Source organism: Aquarana catesbeiana, linkage group LG07 (genome assembly GCF_042186555.1).
Source record: "Aquarana catesbeiana isolate 2022-GZ linkage group LG07, ASM4218655v1, whole genome shotgun sequence".
Taxonomy (NCBI): Eukaryota; Metazoa; Chordata; class Amphibia; order Anura; family Ranidae; genus Aquarana; species Aquarana catesbeiana.
This window is the reverse complement of record NC_133330.1, coordinates 88,319,198-88,341,442: the sequence shown is the minus strand read 5'-3', so window position 1 is coordinate 88,341,442 and position 22,245 is coordinate 88,319,198. Positions and strand designations below refer to the sequence as shown.

At 42.9% G+C, this 22,245-nt stretch overlaps 1 protein-coding gene across 2 annotated transcripts in view; it reads left to right on the top strand.

Annotated features, from left to right (window-relative positions):
* Positions 1 to 22,245, top strand: part of STAB1 (stabilin 1) — a 508,133-nt gene that overhangs the window by 335,037 nt on the left and 150,851 nt on the right. For both annotated transcript variants that reach the window (XM_073592448.1, XM_073592449.1), the window contains 2 exons: positions 4,596 to 4,718; positions 9,524 to 9,583. In XM_073592448.1, coding sequence (XP_073448549.1) covers positions 4,596 to 4,718; positions 9,524 to 9,583 — 183 coding nt within the window. The remainder of the gene's footprint in view (positions 1 to 4,595; positions 4,719 to 9,523; positions 9,584 to 22,245) is intronic.

Here is a 22,245-nt window from a genome sequence, read left to right as displayed (position 1 = left end):
ATACATTTTAGTCTACAGAATTGACCAGCTGGTATGCTCCTAATTGTATGGCCCAGATGGTTTGAGTTAGCTCTTAGGAGGGTGTTCCCTGCACAGGGTTTTCTATATAGACTGGACGCTATCCGGTCTCCATCAGCAGTAAGCAAAACATCCAAGAATTCAATTAATGAGAAATCACTGTGTCCCGTGCACCGGAGATTAGGCTGATTATCATTCATGAAATCCAGCAATGTCTCCAAAGTGAAATGTCGCCCAGAAGCAATGAACAACAAGTCGTCTATGTAGCGACAATATAGCACAGTGTCTGCTCGGCAGGGACTGTCAGCTCCAAAAATACTGGACCTTTTCCACCACCCCATGTACAAATTGGCAAGGGATGGCGAGAACTTAGCTCCCATAGAGGCCCCGCACATCTGGAGATAGAAGTCCCAGTTGAACATAAAAAAATTGAGTTAAAAGAAACGCTAAAAACTCATAAGAATGAATCCTTGGAGGACAAGAGAAAATTGGCCCGACCTCTTGAGAGAAAAAGATACTGCTTGTAAGCCTAAAGCGTGTGGAATGGAGGAGTAGAGATTGGATACATCGCAGGTGATCCATCTATAGTCCTCCCTCCACATAAAATCTTTTAACTAAAATAAAGATGAGTGGTATCTTTGAGGAAAACCGGCAGCTCAACAACTAAGGGCTGTAGTTGCTGATCCACCCAGTGGCTTAAACGTTCATTAAGAGACCCGATCCCAGCCACAATGGGTCTACCTGTGAAAGGACTTAACCCCTTATGCACCCTAGGTAGGTGATGAAACACAGGCATGACTGGGAAATCTGGAATGAACATCTTTTTCTTTTACAGAAAAACCCACTGAAACTGCTCTGTCCAGAAGATTTGAAAGTTCTTTTTTAAAAGATGAAGTAGGGTCAACTTTGAGTCTACGATATGTATTAGTGTCAGATAGCTGACATAGTGATGAAATATTACATTGACGTGCATGGATAGTTGTGGTTATCCATACCAGTGTTGTCTATGCACGTCATATGTGTGAATTTGGGGCAGGATATCATGTACATTTTGCATATATAATATATACATTAACGCATATATCTTCATGGATCCAAGCATCGCCTGTATATTCATTGGTATATTTGTTTGATATTGATTGAATTCATTTCTTCTTATTCTTCTTCTCTTTATCAGTATTCTTCTTTCTCTTTTTCATTATTACTTTTTCTTTCCTCTTAGTACACCATAGGGTCCTTTCTCTACCACAGACATGACAAATGGGAGAACGATCGCATGATTTTATGATAACATACATCATTCTATTAACTGCAAATGAAATATGTTTGATATAGTAATTTTCATGATATGAATTTTTACAAACATGAACTTCGGTTATTAGAGATTTACAATGATGGTCCTCTTCTGCTGTTGCCTGTGGTATTTTGATTGCACAAAGCTTTGCAGATATATTCAAATGCATTGTTCAGTGTATTATGTTTTTGCGATGTATAAATAGTGTTTGTATTAGAACATTTTACAATAATGACATCTGCTAGAGGACAGCATGTTATCACAGAGAAACAGCTTAATTGACTTGATCAAGTTATTATGCCATACATTCAGAGTTTGATACTCAGTGCTTTTCTGTTTTTTCGTGCTGTTCTCTTTCCTGCACACCAGGTTTCTATTCTAGTTTGATTAATTATGGGAGGAGTTTTGGGGAGTGTTTGCTTTCAATTGGTTTTATATCGCTATATATATTTCTAGTCAGACTATGGTCACCAGCTATGACTAAGCATCTACGATGATGTGAAACGCGTTAGCCTTTTTTTCTGTATAAACTACAGCCATGATGTGACAGCTTTGGATTTTTAAACCTTGTTTTGCCACAATAAAGGTGTATATTCAGAGTACGGCCGTTCAGCTATCTTCCTTGATTGTCTACACGTTTGCAGAGTCTGCACCTGAAGGTTTGAGTGGGGCGGGCGTTCATTTGGGATACTATGCCTGGAGCGGCATCACTCCTCACTACAGACTACACGTAAAAGCCAGTAAATTAGAATATTTTGAAAAACTTGATTTATTTCAGTAATTGCATTCAAAAGGTGTAACTTGTACATTATATTTATTCATTGCACACAGACTGATGCATTCAAATGTTTATTTCATTTAATTTTGATGATTTGAAGTGGCAACAAATGAAAATCCAAAATTCCGTGTGTCACAAAATTAGAATATTGTGTAAGGGTTAAATTTTGAAGACACCTGGTGCCACAAACTAATCAGCTGATTAACTCAAAACACCTGCAAAGGGCTTTAAATGGTCTCTCAGTCCAGTTCTGAAGCCTACACAAACATGGGGAAGACTTCAGATTTGACAGCTGTCCAAAAGGCGACCATCGACACATTGCACAAGGAGGGAAAGACACAAAAGGTTATTGCTGAAGAGGCTGGCTGTTCTCAGAGCTCTGTGTCCAAACACATTAATAGAGAGGCAAAGGGAAGGAAAAACTGTGGTCAGAAAAAGTGTACAAGCGATAGGGATCACCGCGCCCTAGTCAAGATTGTGAAAAAAAACCCATTCAAAAATGTGGGGGAGATTCACAAGGAGTGGACAGCTGCTGGAGTCAGTGCTTCAAGATCCACCACCAAGAGACGCTTGAAAGACATGGGTTTCAACTGCCGCATACCTCGTGTCAAGCCACTGTTGACCAAGAAACAGCGCGAAAACCGTCTCACCTGGGCTAAGGAAAAAAAGAGCTGGACTGCTGCTGAGTGGTCCAAAGTCATGTTTTCTGACGAAAGCAAATTTTGCATTTCCTTTGGAAATCGAGGTCCCAGAGTCTGGAGGAAGACAGGAGAGGCACAGGATCCACGTTGCCTGAAGTCTAGAGTAAAGTTTCCACCATCAGTGATGGTTTGGGGTGCCATGTCATCTGCTGGTGTCGGTCCACTCTGTTTCCTGAGATCCAGGGTCAACGCAGCCGTCTACCAGCAAGTTTTAGAGCACTTCATGCTTCCTGCTGCTGACCTGCTCTATGGAGATGGAGATTTCAGGTTCCAACAGGACTACCCGTGCCTGGTTTACGGACCATGGTATTTCTGTTCTAAATTGGCCAGCCAACTCCCCTGACCTTAGCCCCATAGAAAATCTGTGGGGTATTGTGAAAAGGAAGATGCAGAATGCCAGACCCAACAACGCAGAAGAGTTGAAGGCCACTATCAGAGCAACCTGGGCTCTCATAACACCTGAGCAGTGCCAGAAACTCATCGACTCCATGCCACGCCGCATTAATGCAGTAATTGAGGCAAAAGGAGCTCCAACCAAGTATTGAGTATTGTACATGCTCATATTTTTCATTTTCATACTTTTCAGTTGGCCAACATTTCTAAAAAATCCCTTTTTTGTATTAGCCTTAAGTAATATTCGAATTTTGTGACACACGGAATTTTGGATTTTCATTTGTTGCCACTTCAAATCATCAAAATTAAATGAAATAAACATTTGAATGCATCAGTCTGTGTGCAATGAATAAATATAATGTACAAGTTACACCTTTTGAATGCAATTACTGAAATAAATCAAGTTTTTCAAAATATTCTAATTTACTGGCTTTTACCTGTATTTGGCACTGTCCATGTGAAGTAACAACAAAGACAGGGAAGATATACCCTGTTACAAAAAGGTTTAGTTATATACTTAGCAGTTGTAAACTAGTAGATCATAAGATGAACACTTGCATAATAGTCTTTTCTGGTCTAGGACTTAATAGCATGGACAGGACATGAGGCTTCAACTTTCCCACTCTTTCTCTCCACTTCCTTCTTCTGAGGCTTCTAAGCCAACAACCAGGGGCAGAAAGTGCATACATAATATATATATATATATATATATATATATATATATATATATATATATATATATATATATATATACACAGGCATTTACAAATTCAGACTAGGGTTGCCACCTTTTCTTCAAGCCAAACCCAAACACTTTAGTGGCCTGGGACACTTTTGGGTGCCCCCAAGGAGAGTAGTAATGCGATGCCCATAGCCTGCCACAGCCAACAGTGGGTGTGGCCAAATTGTTCTAGCTGACATCATCGCCCTGCCCCCCCAATGATGCCGAACCTGCCCCCAGACAGCTGTCTACAGCTCCTGGATGGCAACAGATTTGTGTGTGACTATCTTGGTTACTTGGGGAGCCACAGCCTGGCCTAAATAATGTGCCCAGTTTCAGTCCACCTGAAACCTGGACACATGATTCTAAACACGGACTGGTCAGATGAATCCCGGACAGGTGGCAACCCTAATTCAGACACTAGAGGGCAGCAGATCCCTACACAGGTGCCAAGGGCTGATGGATATCACACAATCATTCTAGTGCTGTTTATTGATATGGCAGAAAGTTTGAGGTTCATACTCTGACATAGGCATTGGCCCACCATGCCCAATTATAAATCTGGCCCTGCTTTTAAAAAAAATGCATCTTTTAAAAATGATTGTGTGACTCTAACACTAATTTTCTGTGTATGATGCACATTTACAGGTGCAGAAATTGTGTTTAAGTTTCATATCAATTTGTTTTCAGGACGAAGTATATTTGAATGATTTTGCTAAAATAATAAAGAGTGATTTAGCAAATAATGGTGTTATCCACTTCATTGACAAAGTGTTGATACATGAAATTCCTACAAACACAAGTTCATCTTCGGTAAGTTTGACTTAACTGTAAGCAAAAGCCATGTTTTTTTGTTGAAGTTTTTTGGGTATATTCTTAAAGTATGTTGAGGAATGGGTAGAAACTGTAAAAAGCTAAGAATATTCTTATAAACTAGTTAAATAGAAGAATAGAGTATGTGGAGATGAGTTAATGGGGGAGATTTACTAAAACTGGTGTACACAGAAACTAGTGCAGCTGTGCATAGTAACCAACTTCCAGGTTTTATTGTCAAAGCTTAATTGAACAAGCTGAAGTTAGAAGCTGCTTGGTTACTACTATCAGGGCCGGTGCTACCATAAGGCGCTTTAGTGCGCCAGGATAGAGGGGGTGGTAAAATGCACCATGCACCGCCCCTCCTATCCCGGTGCCCTGTGTGGATAAAAATCCTTGCACCAGCCCTGAGGACAAGAAGAGGAGATCGGGAGAGCGGAGAGCGCGCCTGGGGGAGACGGCAGCTAGGCGAGGGGGTGGAAAGGGTGATCATCTGATCGGAGACAGCTGACCACTCAGAGCGGCGGCAGTTCACATTCTTAGGGAATGATAGGCGGAGTGTGGGAACTCCAGCACATACTGTATGTGTCTTGTCTCTGCTGATCTCTCCCCAATCTGACACTTCTGCCGAGAACTGCTGCCTGCCTTTGTCCACCTGGCTGTCACTTGACCTCCACTCCTCTCCTCCTGGACAAACAGTTATCACTTTCCCTTATGGCCGCCCTCGGCTAAACCCCCCCCCCGGTCTACTTCCAGTCCCCAAGCAAGATCGGAGAGAAGACATTCCGGTGACAGCAAAGAGCTGAGGAAGAGGCTGCAGCTGGAGGAGTGGATTCTGGAGCAGCTCATCCTACTCTGACTGCTAGGTGATGGCAACAATCAGACAACCGGGGAGGGCGAGTTGGCAACACAATCCCATCTGTCCCTTGGGGGGTAACAGCTGCTGCCTCCCCTCTGCCAGGATCACACTCAACTCTGAGCTCATAATGGGTTTAGGTAACCAATTTTAGTGGAGTCAGTGAGATTAGATCTCTCCAATGTCAGAGATGGGCAGGCAGGCTTGGTGGGCAGAGCAGTTCCCATTTCCTGTGGGGTAATTGGTGGTTAGTCACTGTATTCTAGAAAAAGGCAGTACATGTCCTCTGACAATGGGATGAATAGTGATTGCTGATGAGCAAGGCTGACGCTACCATAAGAAGGCTTAAGCAACCGCCTTAGGATGCCAGGATAGGGAGGCGGTAACATTTTTACAGTGCTGCAGATGTGTTTTTTACACACTCCCAGCCACTATAGCAGCCAGGAGTGTGTATACTTTAGTAAAGCCGACTGTCGACTTTCATTTGGAAGTTATACAAGCAGCTATAAAGCTGCCTATTACTTTCACCACTGCCACCGCAATGTGCCACCTTCCCCCACCCCTCACGCTATCCCCGCCATGTTCACCGGGCTCCGCTGTCCCACCTGCGGGCCCGGTGCTGTCATGGCAGGTGTCACTGGAAAGGACGGCGGGAGCTCAGTGGACCTCCTGTACACAGACCAGGAAGTGCTGTGTATGACATCACTTCCTAGACCAGAGCTGTCATTCTCTGGGATCAGTGCTGGGGGAAGCAGCTGATGGAACATGGTCTGTGTCCCATCAGCTGCAGTGAATTAGAGAGGAGACATCCAGGGTCTAATAGACCCCGGGTGTCTCCATAAAGAGACCCCGTCACCTATATGTATCACATAGGGGGTTATTGGTCCCCATTGTGATAGCAATAAAAGTTATGTACAAATAAATACATAGAAAATAAACCAAAAAATGTTTTCGGCATATAAGGAGACATATAAAAAAAAAAAAAAAAAAAAAGATTAAACATTTTTTTTTTGACACAAGGGTTGATTTACTAAAGGCAAATAGACTGTGCACTTTGCAAAGTGCAGTTGTAAGTGCAGTTGCTCCAGAGCTTAGTAAATGAGGTAAAGCTTCACTTTGCAAAGAATACCCAATCACATGCAAGGAAAATTTAAAAAAAACTGCATTTTTGCTTGTACGTGATTGGATGATGGAAGTCAGCAGAGCTTCTGCTCATTTACTAAGCTCTGGAGCAACTGCCAAGTGCACAATCTATTTGCCTTTAGTAAATCAACCCCAAAGTCTATTAAAGTGATCCTATTGTCTGTCTATTAATTTCAACAAAAATCCTCTCATAAAATCATATATGCATTGAACATATTTGAGGTATGTTATTTACCTGTAAATGCCGCTATCATGGGTGTAATGTCGGCAGCCTCAACAGACTCAGAGCTGCTACTTAAGTGACGTTCCTTAGCAGCAGTCCCCATGCTTTTTGGTACCAATGACCGGTTTCATAGCAGCCAATTTTCCCAGGGACCGAGCAAGGGGTGGTGGAGGTGGGGCATCGGGAGGGGGGAGCAGAGTCGGTCACAGTTCCCCCTTTAAAGCAGTCTCACAGTGTTCCCCTTCACATTACAGTGCCCCTTTACAGTGCAGTCTCCTTTAGATCACAGTGCCCTTAGCAATCACAGTTCCCCATCACAGTGCCCCTTGCAGTCTCCCCCCCTTTCATCCCTTATATCACTGCCCCCCTTTCAATCTCTGCCTACCCTGCACAGTCCCACCTTTGGCAGGGCATAGGCATTTTTCAGCCTGTGTGTCCTCTCCTGGGTCTCCCGCCTGTCCGCCAATGTCATCCTATCAGCAGTGCAGGGGGCGGGAGGAGATGCAGATCTAGACTGAGGGCAGGAGCTGCCCAACTTATCATGTTAACAAGCGGGTGATTACCCACCCAGAGTTGTCCTTTAACCAGTGGCGGCTGGTGAAGTTTTAATATGGGGGGGTGCCAGGCCACGCTCTTCCTTTTTGACCCCTCCCACTTCTCATAAGCTCCACCCCTTGTAGAATCCACCCACTCTCTCGCCTGTATTCCACTTGCTTCCACATATGGTGTCAGGACTCGTATACAGCTCAGCATCACAGGACAGTATACAGCCCCAGAATCACAGGACAGAATATACAGCTCAGCATCACAGATACGGTATATAGCACAGTCGCACAGATAGTATATAGATCAGCACTGTAGATAGCATATAGATCAGCACCACAGATAGTATATAGATCAGCACCGCAGATAGCATATAGATCAGCACCACAAATAGTATATAGATCAGCACCACAGATAGTATATAGATCAGCACCACAGATAGTATATAGATCAGCATTACAGATAATATATAGATCAGCATTACAGATAGTATATAGATCGGCTACACGGATAGTATACAGATCAACACCACAGATAGTATACAGATCAACACCACAGATAGTATATCGATCAGTACAGATAGTATATCGATCAGCATTACAGATAGTATATCGATCAGCATTACAGATAGTATACAGATCAGCACAGATAGTATATAGATCATCACCACAGGTAGTATATAGATCATCACCACAGGTAGTATATAGCACCCCCCCGCGCGTGCGCGGCTCACAGCTGACAGGAGGTCCGGTGGCTTGCCATCACAATGGAATATTCCCGTGTTGTTCCGTGCGATCCATCCACTAAGCGGTGATGTCACTTCCGGCTTCTCATTGGCAAAGAGCAACTGGAAGTGACTACATGGGAAAGCACCGCCCACCTCCTACAGCGGTGCCAATCAAAACATAGACAGTGAAGAATGACATGAAGGTGAACGAATGGGAGTGTTGCGTTGCATAGCATTGCGCCACAATGCAGCACAAAACCCTGCAAATGAAGCGTCACGCTTCCCATAGTGCACTGTGTCCGGCGCCCGAACACAGTGCACTAAAAGGACCATTTTACATTTTTGCATCTAATTAATTTTTACAGGGCCTTTTTTTTGTCACTAGCTTTGGGGGGGGGGGGGGCGGCGGCGCCCGTGCACCCCCCCATGGACAGACCGCCACTGCCTTTAACAAACTGTCCAGATTGCTCCCACACAATAAACTTAAGCCCATAAGAAAGGGGATTTGCATACTTCTCCAAAATGCTTTGGCCGTCAACTCTTGATCCCTTTTTTTTTTACAAATTTATATCTAGACCAATAAAACATTATATCTGGACCAATCTTTACAGCTTGATGCTTTCATCCTTCCTCATCATACAGGACCACATTACTGTGCACATATGTAAAGAAGAATGTAACGTGTGCTACACATTAACAAGTGCTAAGTGATAAACATTTGGTTTCCCTGATGGTAGTAATATCTGACTGGCTGATTAAGTTAAACTCTAATCATTTGTCTCACAATTGTATAAGGCACTAATGTAAGTGGCTGCTTTTTGTTTTTAAATAAGTGCTTGTATGGTGCTTTTAGCATTCTTTATAGGATAATTTAAACCATTACTCTTTATTTACACACCCCAGCAAGACATAGCTTATGTTAGCATATGAGTATAGATCCATTTGATCTTTTTCACTGGACCCAAGGTTATCTCCAAGCTCCATATAGCAGCAAAGTAGGAATTCTGATATTTAATACTATTTACAAAATTGTTGATTTTACTGTCCTGACTTATTTTATCATATTTTATATTAAGATGATATTACTTTAAAATATGACCTCAGAATTTCAGTTACATGCCCTACATATATGTATTGACTTGCTCTTGGCTTCAAATGCATTTCATGTGCAAGAGTTCAGTGACTACTTCCCAACTGAAATGACAGTAATTGTACCCCTTGGATTGGTGACTATAGGAAAAGTGGCTGCTTAAGGTTGAATTCCAGGCTATAACAGTGAACAAATAATTTTTTTTTTTTTTTTTTACACACAGTTAAATGTAAGCCAGGCTGCCATACTTCACGGTTATTCTACATTTGCCAAACTACTCAAGGTAGGTTTACTATGCTTCTGGGAATATGGCATATAGGCTAGTAAAATGACACCAATATGCTTGTAATGTGATTTTTTTTTCTTACAGCTAGGTGCAGCATTTATGGCTAAGTATATACAGCTGTGGCCAAAAGTTTTGAGAATGACAGAAATATTAATTTTCACAAAGTCTGTTGCTTCAGTTTTTATGATGGCAATTTGCATATACTCCAGAATGTTATGAAGAGTGATCGGATGAATTGCAATTAGTTGCAAAGTCCCTCTTTGCCATGAAAATTACTGTATTTATCGACGTATAACACCCCATTTTTTCCCCTTAAAAATCGGGAAAATCATGGGTGTGTGTTATACGCTGATCTCCGCTGATTGTGAGCGGAGCAGAGCGAGCGCCGCCGATATACAGTACAGTGTACTCGGCTAGGCTTGGCTACGCTCACAGTCACGCCCAGTCCTGCCCTACGATTGACATAACACAGGTCCAATGGCGGGACTGGGCATGACTGTGAGTGGAGCCGAGAGGAGCCAAGCCTAGCCGAGTACACGCGGCTATGTGTATATCGGTGGCGCTCGCTCCGCTCCGATCACAATCAGCGGGGATCGGCGAGAGGAGCCGAGATACACAGGACATCCGGCTCTGTGTATCTCTGCTGCGCCATATTTAAACTAACAATGACACTGACAAGGCTGCAAATGACACTGACAAGGCTGCAATGACACTGGACAAGGCTGCAGATGGACACTGAAAGGCTGCATTGATGGGCATTTAAATGTAAGTTTTTTTTTCTTAAAATTCCCTCCTAAACTTGGGGTGCGTGTTATACGCCGGCGCGTGTTAAACGCCAATAAATATGGTAATTTAATCCCATAAAAAACATATCCACTGCATTTGTGAAGACGGCTTCAGAGCGCCCTAGAAAGTCCAGCAACCACCAGGACCATCTCCTACAGTTGATTCAGCTGCGGGATCGGGGCACCCCCAGTGAAGAGCCTGCTCAGGAATGGCAGGAGGCAGGTGTGAGTGCATCTGCATGCACAGTGACGCAGAGGCTTTTGAAGGATGGCCTGGTGTCAAGAAGGGCAGCAAAGAAGCCACTTATCTCCAACAAAAACATCAGGGATAGACTGATAGTCTGCAAAAGGTACAGGGATTGGACAGATGAGGACTGGGGTAAAGTCCCCTTACTGATTGTTTGGGGCATCCGGAAAAAACCTTCTCCGGAGAAGAAAAGGTGATTGCTACCATCAGTCCTGTGTCATGCCAACAGTAAAGCATCCTGAGACCATTCATGTGTGGGGTTGCTTCTCAGCCAAGAGAGTAGGCTCACTAACAATTTTGCCTAAGAACACAGCCATGAATAAAGAATGGTACAAAAACATCTTCCGAGAGCAACTTCTCCCAACCACCCAAGAACAGTTTGGTGAGAAACAATGCCTTTTCCAGCATGATGGAGCACCTTGCCATAAGGCAAAAGTGATAACTAAGTGGCTTGGGGAACAAAACATGGACATTTTGGGTCCATGGCCAGGAAACTCCCCTGACTTTAATCCCATTGAGAACTTGTGGTCAGTCTTTAAGAGTAGGGTGACCAAAAAAAAAAAACACAAATTCTGACAAACTCCAAGCATTGATTATGCAAGAATGGGCTGCCATCAGTTAGAGGATGACCCAGAAGTTGACTGAGAGCATGCCAGGGCACATTGCAGAGGTCTTGAAAAAGAAGGGTCAACACTGTAAATATTGGCTCTTTGCATAAACTTAATGTAATTGTCAATAAAAACCTTTGACACTTATGAAACATTTGTAATTATACTTCAGTATACTACAGTAACATCTGACAAAAAGATGGCTGAGGCAGCAGACTTTGTGGAAATTAATATTTGTGTCATTCACAAAACTTATGGCCACAGCTGTAGAGTATTTTCAGTGAGCATATATTTAAAGTTATTATCACAAGATTTTTTTGTTAAATTGATTGTTTAAAATTTGCTTTGAAGGAATTTTTATGTTACTTTTATATAATTAAACACATTCTTTTTTTTTTTTTAACCACTTTACCTCCGGAAGGTTTTACCCCCCCCCCTTCATGACCAGGCCATTTTTTGCAATATGGCACTGGGTTATTTTAACTGGCAATTGCACGGTTGTGCGATACTGAACCCAAATAAAATTGATGTGCTTTTTATTCCCACAAATAGAGCTTTCTTTTGGTGGTATTTGAATGGCTGTAATTCTACATGTGTTACTGTGTGTGCTGTTTTTACTAAGCAATGTGCTGTTTTTTACTTTCTAGGAAGAAAAAAATCAGAGCGCTGTGTTTGTTTAGCTACAGTGCACAGGGCTCTCTTTGGTACTGTCCAGAGTTGATCATCGGGTGTCGGCGACCAATCAGGGGCCGGCAGCCGCTGATTGGTGCACGCTGCAGCCAATCGCAGCACAACGGGGTGGCAGGGGCGCAGGAGCTCTTCCTACCCTGGCATGCGAATGACGTACTAGGTGATCCTGCACAGGAGAGCCAATGTGTGTGTGTGTGTGTATATATATATATATATATATATATATATATATATACAGTATACGGTCGGCAAGCGGTTAAACCCATATCTAACCCCAAAACAAAAATGTAATACATTACAACTGACCAGTCCTTAGATGTGATTGCTGCATTTATTTCCTTTTTTTCAAGCATTTCTACCCTTATTTTTACCTAGTAACCCTTCCAGTAACACACTTTCGGGGAGATTTACTAAAACTGGAGCATGCAAAATCTGGTGCAGCTCTACATAGAAGCTAATCAGCTTCAGGTTTTATTGTCAAAGCTTAATTGAGCAAGCTGAAATTAGAAGCTGATAATGGCTACATGACACAGCTGCACTAGATTCTGAGTGCTCCAGTTTTAGTAAAACTCCACCTTTGTGTCCTACAGTGACAATATGTATTCTTTGTACTGTTTCTATGGAGGAGTTGCATGGTTTCTGTAGGACAGGAAGTGCCTTAAGACTGCAGAACATCTCCCACTCTCCCTATCTCCATTACATAGGGAGAAGGTGTTTTTAGTTCACATATGATAGCTGGCAAAGCTGATATCCTTGTTTGAACATTCCATTCAGTGTACAGGAAGTTGCAAGGACACTGGTATTCTGGCACGTTCAATAGGAATGAAATGTTCTTTGTTTAAAGGATAGGTTCACCGTTCGTAACATGTTACACCCGTATTCTGGGTGTAACATAAAACATGTTACTAAGGCAGCAGCCCTGTACACCCCAATCCCTCATTGTGACAGGAAGTGGGGAATTCTATCCCCGCTCCTGCTTTCCCAATTTTAAAAACAGAGCAGCCATGTGGGGTTCTGCCCACACAGCCACATTGTTCATTTACAGAATAAATGAACTACAAGTCCTGCCTGCAGCCACCACAGATTGCTTGTAGCTCTCAATGAACTTCAAAGGAGCTGGTGAGTACTGGCAGAGACTGTACTTAAAGTCTGCAGGAGCTGGACATTGTACCCGCAACTTGCTAATTGCGGGTAAAATGCTTTGCAGGTTCCTAAAAAAAAAAAACAAATGCACATTTTTTTTTACCTGCAAAAAAATGTGCATTGATTATTTTTTTACAAAAGTGATCTTATCCTTAAAGATGTACTTTAAATATAAAGCTTTTTTCAAACATCTTTTAGAGGCTGGATTTATTAGCCTCAACAAATACTCTTGTAGCATCCTCAGGGTACAGTAGGAAAATTTTGTTTTAGCTCCTCTGTAGGCAGAGGAGCTGGGGTAAATTTTTGTTGTACTGGTCAGAGCTCAGTCTCTGTTACCTCCCCCTGGCTTCTAGAACTGCTGGAGAGTTCTACAATTTAGAGGTTGGAGGAGCAGAGGTCAAGCCTAAATATTTATGGAGTCCCCTCCAATCCCTGGTTGGGGATGGCCCAGAAGGTGGGGAGATGGGCCAAAAATATTGTGGAACCTGGCAGCAGAAGAGCTGAATCCAGCGTCCAGTTGTCTGGAGGGGAACCCTGTGCTGGGAGGCTCTGCCCCTGGGCAGAAAATAGTTCAGGAGAGAGAGAGAGATCAGAAGCAGCTGGAGACTAACCTGTTCAGCAGGAGGCCTGTGCAGCAGTCGCTTGAGCTTCAGGAATCACCTAAGGGACTGACTAACATCAACCACTACACCACAGAGCCTGAAGAAGGAGAAGCAGCAAGGTGTAATCTCCAGCTTGTAAAAAATATCCTAAGATGAACTGCTGCGCTACTAAAGTGAATGCTATGTGAATGCTGCAAAATCAAAAAAGTGAACACCACTCACTAACTGAAATCTGAAAATACCACAATCAGTAATTGTGCCTGTGATTTTGCGCAAAACAGAATAAACAATAAATAATCAATAAATTTACATAGGTGTTAAATCATATATAAATCAAATAGTCCATAGGTGAATATTCGTGACTGTAGTGCAAATCAATCAAGTGAATAAGATGCGTGAATAATCTATACAGTGATACATCAAAAGTGTACAGTGCGTTGATGGTAGATCTCGTGACTTTCGTGGTGTTGGATACCCACTAGGGGCTCCCAGAACTCTCACCTTGTTGACATCAAAATAATGCCTTTATGTATCCATTTAGGACTGTACTTGTTCCAATCCAATCGGTGTAGTCGTTCTGGTGCGTCTATGGGGAGATGGCGTTCTCTCCGGTGAATGGACTCCACATATGGGGGGTAATCAAAAAGGAGGATACTCCAATAGGGTGATATCGTTAAAGCCGAAGATTTTATTAAAGATTATCTGCTTACATAGAGGTAGCGTTGAAACAGCAGTTCAAACAGTGTGTTTACAATCCCCGCTACGTCACTTCCGGTCCGCGCTGTTGTGTATCCGGTTACGTCCTACGCGTTACGTCATATCACATGACTTCCTGTTTCAACGCTACCTCTATGTAAGCAGATAATTTTTAATAAAATCTTCGGCTTTAACGATATCACCCTATTGGAGTATCCTCCTTTTTGATTACCCCCCATATGTGGAGTCCATTCACCGGAGAGAACGCCATCTCCCCATAGACGCACCAGAACGACTACACCGATTGGATTGGAACAAGTACAGTCCTAAATGGATACATAAAGGCATTATTTTGATGTCAACAAGGTGAGAGTTCTGGGAGCCCCTAGTGGGTATCCAACACCACGAAAGTCACGAGATCTACCATCAACGCACTGTACACTTTTGATGTATCACTGTATAGATTATTCACGCATCTTATTCACTTGATTGATTTGCACTACAGTCACGAATATTCACCTATGGACTATTTGATTTATATATGATTTAACACCTATGTAAATTTATTGATTATTTATTGTTTATTCTGTTTTGCGCAAAATCACAGGCACAATTACTGATTGTGGTATTTTCTAATCTCCAGCTTGTTTACTACCAAGGGACAGCTTCGTGCCACTTAAAGCGAGTAAAGCCACCCTACACCTCTTGCTTGGGGACCTAAGGAACAGCCAGGTGCATCAGCATTTTCTACAGAGAGAGCATCTGCATTCAGTGTTTGGAACGTTTTTGCTACCGGTTGAGCTGATCCATTTATCCTACAGGAGGACAGCATAGTGACTGTAGTAGCCAGAGACAGTATCAAGTCCTCAGTTTACATTCAAGTAACAGTTCTGGGCATCCCATATTTTCCCTTACCTATCCAAGTTCATCCCCTAATAAACCAAAAACAAAACAAAAACACACTGGACTGGTTTTTGAAGTCTGAGCGAATGCTGAAAATTAATATTGCCTGACTGTGTGCATAAGGGAGAGCCCAAAAATCCAGCAGCCCTTGTGGGGGTAGCACTACACTCTTCATAAATGCTGAACAACTGTAGGATTAAATATCAGTCACACAGGTAACGCATTGATCTCACGGAGTCTGCTGATCAGCTGACTTTTAGTTCATTTACAGGGATAGAGACTGTTCATTTAACATAATAAATAGGATAAAGCTTTGTTCACTTTGAATCATTAAGAGAGAAATTAAAGAAACAGGATTTTTGCTTGCACGTTATTGGATGATTGAAGTTAATGCAGTTTCATCTTATACACTAAGCTAAGCGAAAAGTGTCTACTCTTATTAAATCAACTCTAAATACTGGCATTGTGTGAAGATGCTGTAAAGGACAAGCACTGTATAGTATAGCAAAATAAGAAGCCTGCATACCTAATGAGCAAATGTAGCGGCCCCGTGTACATAGATACCGCATATACTCAAGTATAGGGATGAGCTTTATGTTCGGGTCGAACATGAGTTTGATTTGAAAATTGGCTGTTCGCCTGTTCGCCGAATAGCGAACAATTTGGGGTGTTCCCGACAAATTCGCGGAACACCCTTTAAAAGCCTATGGGAGAAATCAAAAGTGCTCATTTTAAAGGTTAATATGCAAGTTATTGTCATAAAAAGTGTTTGGGGACCTGGGTCCTGCCCCAGGGGACATGTATCAATGCAAAAAAAAGTCTTAAAAACGAACGTTTTTTCGGGAGCAGTGATTTTAATAATGCTTAACGTGAAACAATAAAAGTGAAATATTCCTTTAAATTTCGTATCTGGGGGGTGTCTATAGTATGCCTGTAAACTAGCGCATGTTTCCCGTGTTTAGAACAGTCCCTGCACAAAATGACATTTCTAAAGGAAAAAAGTCATTTAAAACTACTCGCGGCTATAATGAATTGTCGGGTCTCGGCAATACAGATAAAAGTAATTGAAAAAAACGGCATGGGATTCCCCCACAGTCCATTACCAGGCCCTTTGGGTCTGGTATGAATATTAAGGGGAACCCCGAACCAAAATTAAAAAAAAAATTGCGTGGGGGTCCCCCCAAATTCCATACCAGGCCCTTCGGGTCTGGTATGGATATTAAGGGGAACCCCGTACCAAAATGTAAAAAAAAATGGTGTGGGGGTCCCCCTCAAAATCCATACCAGATCCTTCAGGTCTGGTAAGGATTTTAAGGAGAACTCCGCGCCAAAATTAAAAAAAAATGGTGTGGCGGTCCCCCCAAAAATCTATCCCAGACCCATATCCAAGCACGCAACCTGGCAGGCCACAGGAAAAAAGAGGGGGGGACGAGAGAGTGCCCCCCCTCCTGAACCGTACCAGGCCACATGCCCTCAACATAGGGAGGGTGCTTTGGGGTAGCCAAGGGCCTCATCCCCACAACCCTTGCCCGGTGGTTGTGGGGGTCTGCGGGCGGGGGGCTTATCGGAATCTGGAAGCCCCCTTTAACAAAGGTCCCCCAGATCCCGGCCTCCCCCCCTGTGTGAAATGGTAATGGCGTACAAATGTACCCCTACCATTTCACAAAAAAAGTGTCAAAATGGTAAAAATGACAAGACACGGTTTGGGACAAGTCCTTTATTAAAAAAAATAAAAAATGTCCCACAAAGACTTCTTCTTCTCTTGCTCCGCCGACAGACCGAAAAAGAAAAAAAAAAAAAAGCCGCACCGACCTGCCTCCATGGGAGGCACCCACCATATGATGCACCCACCATATGACGCGTCCTCGCAGGTGACAGTTCTTTTATGATGTAACCGGGTGACCCCACCCCCTCTGACACTATGGGGAAGCCATAGGGATGTCCCCGTGCGTCAGAGGGGGGCAAGGTCACCCGGGGACGTCATTGTGTGGCCCCGCCCTCAGTTATAAAAGAACTGTCACCTGTGAGGATGCGTTATACGGCGTGTGCCTCTCATTGAGGCGGGTCAGTGCAGCTTTTTTTTTTTTTTTGGTCCGTCGGCGGAGCAAGAGAAGAAGAAGAAGACTTCGTGGGACATTTTTATTTTTTTATTTTTTAGTAAAGGACTTGTCCCAAGCCGTGTCTTGTCATTTTTACCATTTTGACACTTTTTGGTAGGGGTAAATTTGTACCCCATTACCATTTTACACAGGGGGGGAGGCTGGGATCTGGGGGTCCCCTTGATAAAGGGGGCTTCCAGATTCCAATTAGCCACCTGCCCATGGACCCCCACAACCATCGGGCAAGGGTTGTGGGGATAAGGCTACCCCAAAGCACCCTCCCCATGTGGCCTGGTACGGTTCAGGGGGGGTGCTCTCACGTCCCCCCCTCTTTTCCTGCAGCCTGCCAGATTGCGTGCTCGGATAAGGGTCTGGTATGGATTTTTGGGGGGACCCCCACACCATTTTTTTTACATTTTGGCATGGGGTTCCCCTTAAAATCCATACCAGACCTGAAGGGCCTGGTATGGAATTTGGGGGGTCCCCCACGCAATTTTTTTTAAATTTTGGTTCGGGGTTCCCCTTAATATTCATATCAGACCCAAAGGGCCTGGTAATGGACTTTGGGGGAATCCCATGCCGTTTTTTTCAATGACTTTTATCTGTATTGCCGAGTCCTGACAATTCATTATAGCCATGAGTAGTTTTAAATGACTTTTTTTCCTTTAGATATGTCATTTTGTGCAGGGACTGTTCTAAACACAGGAAACATGCGCTACTTTACAGGCATACTATAGACGCCCCCCAGGTACGAAATTTAAAGGAATATTTCACTTTTATTGTTTCACTTTAAACATTATTAAAATCACTGCTCCCAAAAAAACAGCAGTTTTTAAAACTTTTTTTTTGCATTGATACATGTCCCCTGGGGCAGGACCCAGGTCCCCAAACACTTTTTATGACAATAACTTGCATATAAGCCTTTAAAATTATCACTTTTGATTATTCATGTTCGTGTCCCAAAGACGTTAACGGTGTTCGCGTGTTCGTACAAATTTTTTGCCTGTTCGCATGTTCTGCTGTGAACCGAACCGGGGTGTTCTGCTCATCCCTACTCGAGTATAAGCCGAGTTTTTCAGCACATTTTTTTGTGCTGAAAGTGCCCCCCTCGGCTTATACTCGAGTCACTGCGCCATCTGCATACCTAATCAGCTCGTGTCATGCTCAGACGGCAGCCAACCAGTGTAAAAAAAAAACACGCCTCTTCCTCAATAGGGGAACACTCAGTTTCCCAGCAGTGAGTCAGCGTTCAGTGTTCCGCCTATCATCGACGTCCTCTCATCCTCATCCCACGGACAAGGACGAGAGGATGTCCGTGATAGGCAGAACAGTGAACACTGACTGCTGGGAAACTGAGTGTTCCGCCTATCACGGACGAGGACGAGAAGGAGGCATGGCTTTTGTACACTGGATGGCCGCCGTCTGACTGCATAACACGGGCTGATCAGGTAGGCAGATCGGCACAGTTCACACTTACACTGGCATCTGCAGGAATTAAATGTGGGGAGAATTGGTGATGTCTCTTAACCCCTAACTGTGCATCATGGCACATTGGGACAAAGTGTGTTACTGATGGCAGGATGATAAAATGCTAACCTTGTGGCGTCAGTGGGCTTATTCAACAAAGCAGAGCATAGAGCTGGATTCAAGGTCGACCTAGCCCCAGATATACTAATGCCCCATACACACGGTCGGATTTTCCGACGGAAAATGTGTGATAGGGCCTTGTTGTTGGAAATTCCGACCGTGTGTAGGCTCCATCACACATTTTCCATCGGATTTTCCGACACACAAAGTTTGAGAGCAGGATATAAAATTTTCCGACAACAAAATCCGTTGTCGGAAATTCCGATCGTGTGTATACAAATCCGACGCACAAAGTGCCACGCATGCTCAGAATAAATAAAGAGATGAAAGCTATTGGCCACTGCCCCGTTTATAGTCCCGACGTACGTGTTTTACAACACCGCGTTCAGAACGATCGGATTTTCTGACAACTTTGTGTGACCGTGTGTATGCAAGACAAGTTTGAGCCAACATCCGTCGGAAAAAATCCATGGATTTTGTTGTCGGAATGTCCGAACAAAGTCCAACCGTGTGTACAGGGCATTGGAGTGCATGCTAAGTAATGTGTGTGAAACACTTCCAGGTATTTTTTTACATGTTTTGGAGACCACATTACTCCCCCTGGCAATGGGCACAGTGAGGCATGCAGATGGGCACAGTGAGGCTGCAGATGGGCATTGTTGACCCTCTTTTCCACTTACAGTAACTGCTGCATTTCTCACCCTCGGCTTATACTCGAGTCAAAGAGCAGTTTTCCCAGTTTTTTGTGGTAAAATTAGGTGCCTCGGCTTATATTCGGGTTGGCTTATACTCGAGTATATACGGTAATTACAAATTAAAAACTAAGCATTGAAACTTTGTTTTTTAGAAGAATACACACTTTGATAATAGTATGTATAGTACTGTGCAACAGTTATAGGCAGTTGTGAAAGAAATGCTGTAAATGTAAAATGTTTTCAGAAATTGAAGTGTTGATAGTTTATATTTATCACTTAAATTGGGAAGTAAATGAACAGAAGAGAAATTTGAATCAAGTTATTATTTTGTGTGACTACTCTTTGGCTTCAAACCAGCATTAATACTTCTAAGTACACACAGTGCATGTGCACACAGTTTTGAAGGAACTCAGCAGGAAAGTTGTTGCAAACATCTTGGCGATCTTCAGTAGATGCAGGTTGCCTTAAATCCTTCTGTCTCTTCATGTAATCCCAGACATACTTGATAATGTTGAGTTCTGGGCTCTGTGGGGGTGAAACCTTCACTGCCAGAACTCCTTATTCTTCTTTATGCCGAACAAGTTCTTAATAACATTGGTGTATGTTTGGGGTTGTTGTCCTGTTGCAGAATACATTTGGGGCCAGTCACACACCTCCCTAATGGTATGGCATGATGAAGAAGTATCTGCCTGTATTTCTCAGCATTAAGGACACCACTGATTGGGCAACATTGAGGACCATAGACTCAATAGTCAGCCAAGGAAACTTAATGCAACAGTTGAAAGACACATCATGCTTAATTCTCTTCAACATCGGAAGATCTCCAGCAGTGCCATCAGCACAGAACTGACAGAAACCGGTGGGACCCAGGTACACCCATCTACTGTCCAGAGAAGTCTGGCCAGAAGTAGTCTTCATGGAAGAACTGCAGCCAAAAAGCCATACCTCCAACATGGAAACAAGGTTAAGCGACTAAACTATGCACGAAAACATAGGAACTGGGGTGCAGAAAAATGACAGCAGGTGCTCTGGACTGACAAGTCAAAATCTGAAATATTTTGCTGTAGTAGGAGGCAGTTTGCTGTAGGGCTGCAGAGCTGTAGAAATATGAGTGTCTCCATGCAAAAGTGAAGCATAGTGTATGTTCTTTGCAAGTTTGAGGTTGCATTTCTACAAATGGATTTAGAGAGTTGGTCAGGATCAATGGTGCCCTCAATGCTGGGAAATGCAGTCAGATACTTATCCATCATGCCATACCATCAGGTATTTGGTGATAGTCAGGTAGTGTGATTGGCCCCAAATTTATTCTGCAGCAGGACAACAACCCCAAACATACAGCCATTGTCATTAATAACTTGTTCAGCGTAAAGCAGAAGTGATGGTTTGGCCCCCGCATAGCCCTGATTTTGATATCAAGTCTGTCTGGGATTACATGAAGAGACCAAAGGATTTGAGGCAGCCTACATCCACAGAAGATCTGGGGTTAGCTCGCCAAGATGTTTGAAGCAACCTACCTGTCTAGTGCCTTTAAAAAAAAAAAAAAACACTGTGTGCACAGGCACTGTGGGTACCTAGAAGAATTAATGCTGGTTTGGAGCCAGAGAGTAGTCACAGCAAATATTGATATTTTTTTTGCTTTCTCTGCTGATTTACTTTCCATTGTGTTAATTGTTAAAAATAAACTATTAACACTTCTATTTCTGAAAGCATTCATAATGTACTTATTTTTCACAACTGCCAATAACTTTTGCACAGTACTTTACATCAAGCTACATATCTAAAAAAAAAAGAAAAAATCATTCACTTGAACTAATCAGTGAGACAACAAGGCACACTTGACTTGATTATTAACATTTCTTCTCTGATAAAACATAGCATGTTCTATAATGAGGAGGGACAACCCCTCCACTTTTTCCTTTAACAAGATTATTTAACTTTAACATTTTCAAAAATAAATTTCTGAATCTTACAGTGCAGGATCTTTCAGCAAGCGACAGGTGATGCAATTTTCTTTCCTGCAACCAAGGGTTGCAGAAAAGAAAATTTGCCCAATTTCCCCATCAGCACAATCAGTGATAATAGGGGAATCCCTCCCCTAACTTAATGCAACCAGTAAAGTCCATACATGCATATAAAGTGCAAAAAGTGCAAACAAACAGAATCCATATTCATGTAACTTGAAAACCGTGTGAGCATCAGGACCGTTCATAAATTCTTCAGATTACTATCCTTCCATAAACTGTGATTACTATCCTTATCTTCCATAAACTGAGAAAAATATATATAGTGACCTGTGATTACATGCCTTGAAACTGTGGATCTCGGCAGTGAAGCATCCATCAGCTAGAGGTAAGTAATGTGCTTACCAGATACAAATCCTCATAAACGAGATATAGCTCCCTCACTGATTCCCCTGAGGGTGGATGACCGCTGCTAGGAACTCCTGTGCCTTCATGACTGCTACCTCTCCGAGCTGAGAAGACATCATCACTGAGTCACTCAGGATGCAGCCTCTCCTGAAATCAGCACATTACGTAATGTTTTGAGTCCATTTTTTGGGTGATCACGATATAATTATTGCATAACGCTGCTTCTACGATTATT